Source organism: Azolla caroliniana, unplaced genomic scaffold, assembly GCF_043228905.1.
Source record: "Azolla caroliniana isolate FFs.n. ecotype wild unplaced genomic scaffold, voAzoCaro1.0.p SCAF_3, whole genome shotgun sequence".
Classification (NCBI taxonomy): Eukaryota; Viridiplantae; Streptophyta; class Polypodiopsida; order Salviniales; family Salviniaceae; genus Azolla; species Azolla caroliniana.
In genome coordinates this window covers 7,679,020-7,687,530 of record NW_028230438.1, presented here as the reverse complement: position 1 = coordinate 7,687,530, position 8,511 = coordinate 7,679,020, and the positions used below count along the sequence as shown (strand labels likewise).

The following is an 8,511-nucleotide window of genomic DNA, read 5'->3' as shown; positions in this document are numbered from 1 at the left end:
TGTAATTCCAAGCATTCTCAATGTTTTTTACCTCATTCTTGTAATTTCCCCCGAAAAGGGGCATTGTGGAGTTTATTCCTTTTTAGATCTTCCCTATCAAACATACAAACATCAAACATGAAATGAACCTTCTTTTCTATTTTTCATTTGGGTTGTGCTAAGCCATGTTTGTGTTTAGATATTCATTGGCCTCTTTTCTTCAAATTAGCTCTACAGTTTTGGCATTGAAATTGTTGGTTTGCTCCTCTATATTTACCTAACCGTCATTTATAGTTATGTGCATGAAGTCATGCAATTATGGGTAAGATGAAATTCATTTGCAATCGCCATTGTCAAGCTTTAGAAGAAATTTCACCTAGGCAAATTGCAAAGTAAATAAGAAGGGTCTTGAGAAACTTGGATTAATTTCACCCTAGAATAGAGAGGATAAATAGTCCAACAATTTCCTTTCAATATCAAAGTGAGGACACCTAGATAATAGGACAAGATACACTAGACAAGAAGTTGTTAGCCAAATCTTGCCACTTAGTTACAACAACATGAAGCATGCCATAATAAGTTAGATTGACATAAGTTTTATGAGGATCACTTTGAACCCATTAAAACTCCCCCCCCCCCCCCCCCCCCCCCCTTCTAAGGACGATTTAAAATGGTATCAAAGTTTAGCACGTGGAAAACCAAAGTGCCCCAAAAGAGATGGTATGCAAAAAGAGGAGTAGGTTCATCATTGGTAGGTACATTCAAGACTACCTAAAAGTTGTTTTGAACAACATTTTTGAACCACCACTTATAGCAGCAATCAAGGGTCAAGGGCACTTGGACGTTATAATATTTAACCTATTATTTTACTGAAAATATGAGTACCAAGGGAGAATACTACAAATTAACACGCCTTTCTTATTTCCCATACATGGCATGCATAGAAATTCCTTAATTTGTTTTTGATGAAAAGGACACTTTTATGCCAAATGTCTAGAGGCATTACATACATAGATGATTGGTGGTATCCGTTATGGTACTTTTTGTTTGTATTCGATAAATGATAGGATACAATGTGTTTGTAAGCTAACACTCATAACAAAGTGAAAATGATATTGAGTTCAATTGAAAGAACACAACACCAAGTTGATTATTCATTGCATATGCTAAAACAAGTGGTAAACTATTTTTTATCTATACTTGCAATCTTTTTTCCGGCGATAATTTATTGTCGTCAATAATTGTAATACCAAAGTCTATGCTTTACTAATTATCAACCTGTACAATAATACTATGGTATATACTATAAACTAAAAAATGTATAAATATACTTATTATAATCATGCTAGTATGCTGAACTTTACAAGAAGGTTTTGTGGCAACATGCAGGAAATACAACTATAATGTAAACTCGATTTGATGACCTTTTTTTTCGAAAACAAACTCCTTTCATTAGTTATAAAAATTTATAGTTGTCAATGTTATATACAAGCCACATAAGGGACTCAATAGTTCCATCTTATGTGGACTCCATCGGATCTGCCTATGATGCCATCGTATTGGCTCTTTAATGTGGCTACAACTTCCTTCCATATGTCCTGCAATAATGTTGCCTAGTGCACATTTTGACTGGAGAAAGAAAACCCGCCTACATTGTTGTTTCGAGATAGTCTAGAATCCATAGTGTTATTGGACTTAACCAATTCCAACACGACTTGATCTTTGGCATGGATGTGCGTTAAGTTAACATTGTTGGTGGTGGAAAACGAGATCTCTTGTGCCTTTATCGCCAACATCATCCACTCCTCTCCTATGAATCGGGGCTTGCCATGATAACCAACATACATTCCCCCACTTAATTGAGATTTGAATGACTATTACATCGCTAGTTATGGGAGCCTTAAAAATAATGTTACTTAGTTTAGTGTTATAAGAAAAAGAAAACCTAATCGAGAGAAATTAGAAATGTGCCATGTAGAAATAGAAACTCAAACCACGATATTGTTGATGTGTCAATTCAAACACCAATACTCTTATATTTTCCTTGTTTCTATTGTCTCATTTATATTCAATTGAGACAAATATGAGGAAATTGATCAAGTTGTTCACATGCCTTATCGATACAAGCGTTAAATATCGTATATTGTCTTGTTCAAGCTAGGTCTTGCTCACAAGGTCCAAATAAAGTGGAATTACTCTAAATATAATCTTCTCTAAAGCCATGTTGTTATTAGTTCACCATCCCCAAATAGATTGATTATTTACATATGGATTTTTTAGAGGATTTTATATGTGTGCATCAACCGTTCAAAACTTTGTAGACATATTTCTTCCCTCCTTGTGTGAGCTTATATGGGAAAAAGGTCTAAGATGGGTATTTGGAGCCTAAATACAAAATCTTTCCCACATAAATTGAAGAACCACATTTCGTACATTCATACAACAAAACTATGTGAACCCCCATGATCACATATAGGGCTTACCATTAGCTTATAATATAAAATTATTCTATGCTATCAATATTTCTATATACTTTCAAGATTTAATAATACAATCACCCCAAAATCATACCTCGTTTAACATGTTAAAACAATGGGAAACATTTGACCTTCTACTAATCTTGCTAAGTATGAAAACCTTTTTTACCAACAAAAGTTACTAATCAAGAAAGTGTTTTTTGATGCCACAATTTAACACGAAGTTATTATGGAAAATTTGAAAGACTATTGTAGACATACACAATCTCGAAAATCTCCCTCACAATGTTTTTGTCAAATGGGCCGTAAGATGTAGCTCTAGTTCCCTTTATACCATAAAGTTCCCTTTGAAATAATACGCTAGCAAACCATTGTATCCATGACAATATCACCTTTTTGTATTGCATTTTGTGGGCTTTTCGAACGAGCTGAATTTAATTCCAATACATGAAAAATTTGATATTATTTCTTATTTAAAATAACTAGACAAATGCATCTTAGCAAGCCACAACAACAACGCAATCTCGAAGGGGAAATTTATGTAGTGGGTATAATGGCAATGCTAGAAAACAATCATGATGGAATTCAATCCTTGTTAGCAAAATGGCCGGGCAACTTGTGAATGTGAGTTGAAACTAGGAAGGTAACTTAGCCCAATGTAATCGGTTATACAAGAAAGAACATGTAAAACTAAATGAATGAAAGGATATTGGCTATGTACCTTTAAAGAAAGTCACGAATCACATACCCAAATGTGGCGAGAGAACCCGATTGTGTTATTAAACTCCAATTATTGTCCTTGATAGCTAATTATTAATATTGTGTGAGCAAGCATCCAAACCCGTGTTTGGATAGTTGTGGTCTTATATGAATTTGTTTTTTAGTTACATGAGATGGAAAGATATGGTTCTTTTAGATATACCATCATATTCATGTCATTATTTCGGTGGCCGACCACTCTCCATTTCTTTCAGTCACATGATGGAATTCTCAACTGCAATATGTCTTGGTAGAATAATATTTGTGCAAGTCCAAAAAAGTTTACATTTTGCTATTTTTGTTGACCGTTGGATATTTTAAGTTATTGGTGTGAAGTATGATGGCATTGGCCTTATAAAGTTTGCAGTAAAGATGTTCCATCGAAGAATGAATCCATACCCATAATAAGGCTAGAATCCTAGATTACTAACACAAGAATGGCATATTCTAGTTCATCAATGGGCATGTTCCATGGCAATGATGTTAGTATCTAGGAATGAGCTTTTTGATGAAACATGTATTAGGTCATCAAACCCATGACAGGGATGATGTGAGCCATGATGAAAAAGGTTAGAAATTCATGTCCTAAACCTATCCCACCAAGAAAGGGAGCGTAATACAATATCATTTAGCATTGCAATGTAGAATAAATTAGGTTATTTTCTTTCTAGATCCCACTTCATCAAACAAGCACCCTAAAAGTATTACATAACAATATCTAAACCATTGTTTTTTCCTATGATTAAGTACATTTGTTATTTGGCCTTGTTATGTTGTAAACAATTGTTTTCCTCACCGAGAAGGGTAAGTTCTTAGAGTTTGGCAACACTTGGAAATAATATAGCATTAATCAAATGTTTTTGAAGGCCCACCTAACCATTTCCTTCATTGACACATTTAGAGCCCTGTTGTATAGACTTTGCTCATTTAAGAACATTATGTTGAGCCTTAGCCTAAAATGCCAAGTTGTATATGTACAAACAAGAATTTGAATTTGTGGACCAACGTCTAGAAATAGTCTCATAAAGAAACTACATATGTTGCACGACCACAATTTCCTTGGAAAAGATCTTTTGAATGCTTCCAAACTGTCTAGCAAGCACGTACACCTCAATACATACAATTAAATTATTCTCATTGTTAATTTGAATTCATCACCATGAAAAAAAACACTCTATTTATTGAGATGTTTACATTTTTTAACGGAACTACATAGGTCATTAATTTTCTAAGAAAATATATGCAAATGCTCATGAGTATTTAATTATCGCAAAGTTCGTTTACCTTTCTTGGAGATTATTTTATTGGTAGAATGGATCGCAGAGAATGCTCTTAGATCGTTGAAAAAATGTATTTAGACATGGCTCTATTTGATCCACCAAAAATAATTCATGCAAAAAAATGTAAAAGTTTCAATCCCCCCCCCCCCCCCCCCCAAAAAAAAAAACAAATTTAACGAAGTTAGTCCTCAAAATGAGGGTATTCCAAACAAAGCTTGTTACATGTTTCTTACGTCCTCCTGCTCACACAACCTAAGATACTTGAACCCCAATCGCCAATGTTCGCTCTCTAGTACAAAGCACACATATACAAGCATTGCAAAAGCCCTTGGGATTTTTCCAGATGTTTTCGTCTAGAACCTACGTCATAAATCAAAACAGAATGCTTTGTTCTCTATAATGTCCTAGTTGATGGATATAGGGTAAAGCTTAAGGGTAGAAGATCTCATAGGGGATCCTCTACTAATAGGAGACATTTACCATACTCCATGTAACATCCCTTCAAAGTTTTTAGCAGTTTTTGAGGAGATTTCCCTAAGGATGTCATTGTAGAGCTCAAATATCTTGATGGGGTTTGCATTTGACATCATGAAAATATTTAATGCAAAATGTGTTTAGAACTTGTGATAAGCCATGTGTATGTTTAAAACCTAGCATGTATTAATGCAGTTGCAATAATGCATATGATACTAAAGTTCCCGCATATTCACTAATGAAATTGGATTGTAATGTTGTTACAATCTCACATCGAAAGTTCGTTGCACTTGCTTGTATACACATTACATCTATTGCAATGGATTCTCTATCCAGCTTCCATCTTTTAGCTATCCATTTTATTTAAAAAATGGCTTGATTTTGCATATATTTTAGATTATAATACCGTTGTTTTTGAAGAGAATCAAGAACATGCACTAACCTTCGATTTTGGAGATAAAAATGGCTTGATTTTACTTATATTTAAGATTATAATACTTTTGATTTTAGTTTTCATTTAAGAGAATCAAGAACGTGTAACCTTCGATTTTGAAGTAGATGGTTTACATTCTCAAAAATGAGAAATTCAATGAATTTCTTGGTTCTAAGTTGTAATGAACGCATTCAACATGTGTGTTTCCAATTGCCAAGTTTAGGGATGGAGTTAAATAATTAGGAGGGTTGACCATAAAGGCATTTTCTATCTCTAAACCCATGTCTATGCAACACTTCAATCAAAGTATGAATCCATCACAAAATATACACATGGGAAGGCTAAAGCCTTCCCATGTAAACAAGAGGTGAACATCTCTTAAGCATGCTATCATTGATTTGCTATGCAAATGTGATGTTTAAGTTCACCAAAACATCTTTGGCCTTCCCATGTAAACAAGAGGTGAACATCTCTTAAGCACGCTATCATTGATTTGCTATGCAAAAGTGATGTTTAAGTTCACCAAACCATAGAGATGTTGTAGGAGTATTCAACATCATATTGTTTGGCTTAATAGGTGATGTGTATTAAAATCAACCATGTTATTTGCTTCGTTTGTATCAATATGGTACATAGCAAAGTAATGGATGGTATTGAACATGGACACACGTAAAGATTTTGATCTACATCAAGAAGCTTCCAATGAAATAGATGATATTGAGCCTTGAACAGTATTGAGTAGAAAGACTTTCATTTATAACCACACACTGCATACATCATGAAAAAATGGATGACATAGAACCTTGCACATTGTGAGTAGAAGTACATACATCAGTGACATATTGAAATGAAACCTTGATTACTAAATGATATTGAGATGTGGAAACTCTACTGAGCATAAAGATAAAGATCAAAGAATAAACTTATTGATCGCAAACTTAACACAAGTTTAACGATAAAATACCAAGTGATCAGATATGATGCTCATGGAAATGACACAATCTATACAAAGCAAGAACATGAATAGCCAAAAGCAATCGTTAGCATCACACACACATATCCATTGTTACGTGTAATGGTTGCATAAATTACAATGTCGTGCATAATAAGACAAGCTATGGGGAAAAAGACCAATATCATTTAATACGAAAGCAAAGGAGATGAGCTCATTCCAATTCCAAAGCCAATCGTCAAGGGAATCTTTTTTTTTTTTTGGGGGGGGGGTGTCATTGCTTCAAATTTGGCAATATGGGTAGCTTTATGGCATAATGCCAACAAAAGAACATAACAGAGGTCCCCGCATAGTATTCCCAATCATATAGAGAAAGAAGGCCATAGTTAATATAGTTGTGTCAGTTGTTCGAAGATTGTGAGGACGTTAGTTTGATATAGAGATGTACCAAGAAAAAAGTTATGAGAAGTGATATAGAATGATGTGACACGAAGTTTGCACAACTTGATGTATGGTGTAACAAAGGTGTGTGAAAGTAAGGATTTAGAACCCATACATGGGCCACACCCTTGTCGTGATAAGCCAAATACGAGGAGTGTAATCTCAATACGAAAGAACAAAAAGTGAAGAAGAGAGAAACAAGAGATACAGAAAATGAAGCAAAAGGGGGAACGGGGCTGTAGACTGTCTCATATTGAGCTCACCTTTTCTTATGTGATATCTATCAACTCTATATGCCAAGTGCCCAAAGCGCTTCTTTTTGGCTTTGCCTCTAGGCTCTCCCCAATTACTAATATTTTTTCATTAGCCCTACACATAAAAAATCTTCTTCCTCTACCCTCTTACTACAATACAATGGAAGAGACTACAATACAATAGATCTTTTACGAGGAGGACGCAAAGCAATGCAACGACTTCCGGCGCTCGAAGAGCTTACCCCTCTCTCGCAACCGCTTATCCCGCGCTCTCTCGCGTGCGCGTTCGACATTCCAACCGGGGGTGCCAATGGAGCCAATGGAGCAAATGGGACCAATGGGGACCTCGCCTCGCGAGCAACAACAACGGAATTTATTCGCGTAAACATAGAAGGTCCGCGCGATCGCCAAGAGGAAGGGGTGGAATCACTAGAGTGGCATGAAAAGGGTGATAAGTGGAACTCTTCTTTGGTCACAAGGACCGTGCGGGCCGACGACCTTACCGATAGGATCAATGAGGAGGTGGAGGAGCGACCGGACATTGGGCGGGGGCGTAGTGGTAGTAGTAGCCCATGTACTTCTACTATGTCCAAAAGGCCGCGGCTCATGTGGACACCCCAACTCCACAAGCGATTCGTGGACGTGGTCGAGCGCATCGGGCTCCACAACGCGGTGCCCAAGGCGATCATGCAGCTCATGAATGTGGATGGCTTGACCCGAGAGAATGTGGCGAGCCACCTCCAGAAGTACCGGCTCCACCTCAAACGCTTGCCGCAAGGCCTCCCCATGGGCACGGGCCAATGTCCACCCGGCCATCTCTTCTTTGCATCCATCCCGATCCTCACTCCATTATCCACGTCCACATCCGTGTCGGCTTCGGCTTCGGCTTCGGGTTTGGGTTTGGGTTTGGCTTCGGATTCGGATTTGGGTTTGGCTTCGGCATTGGCATTGGCTTCGGCTCCAGCACGGCCTCCCCCCCCACAATGCATTCTCACACTTTTCCCTACCACAGGTGCATAAATGAACTAGGGTTTCATTTTGGAGACATATGCTCTGTCTCTCTTTGTATGTAAATTCATGTTTGAGTGGAATCTCATGAACTTCATGTTTTGTGCATAAACATAACATTTGGTACAAATTCCATTCCATGGTTTTCCCTTTCCATTGCTTCATACACATTTGGTACAATTCCATTCCATGGTTTTTCCTTCCATTGCTTCATACATTTGGTACAACTTCCATTCCATGGTTCTTCCTTCCATTGCTTCATACACATTTGGCACAATTCCATTCATGGGTTTTCCTTCCATTGCTTCATACATTTTGTACAACTTCCATTCCATGGTTTTCCCTTCCATTTCTTCATACATTTGGTACAATTCCATTCCATGGTTTTCCCTTCCATTGATTATGTAATGATTCCGGAGCAGTAGCTAGATAGCATCGAAGAAACCATGAACCA

The 8,511-nt window shown here is 36.8% G+C and overlaps 1 protein-coding gene across 1 annotated transcript; it reads left to right on the top strand.

The window, feature by feature from the left end:
• Positions 1 to 7,094: 7,094 nt before the first annotated feature.
• Positions 7,095 to 8,303, top strand: LOC147866122 (transcription factor BOA-like). Its single transcript, XM_087317487.1, has one exon. The coding sequence runs from the start codon at positions 7,260 to 7,262 to the stop codon at positions 8,067 to 8,069; it is 810 nt and encodes a 269-aa protein (XP_087173613.1). The 5' UTR covers positions 7,095 to 7,259; the 3' UTR covers positions 8,070 to 8,303.
• Positions 8,304 to 8,511: the final 208 nt, after the last annotated feature.

What these genes read in the sequence shown, in the direction of transcription:
- LOC147866122 (XM_087317487.1), top strand. Translation starts at nt 7,260, where the DNA reads ATGCAACGACTTCCGGCGCTCGAAGAGCTTACCCCTCTCTCGCAACCG.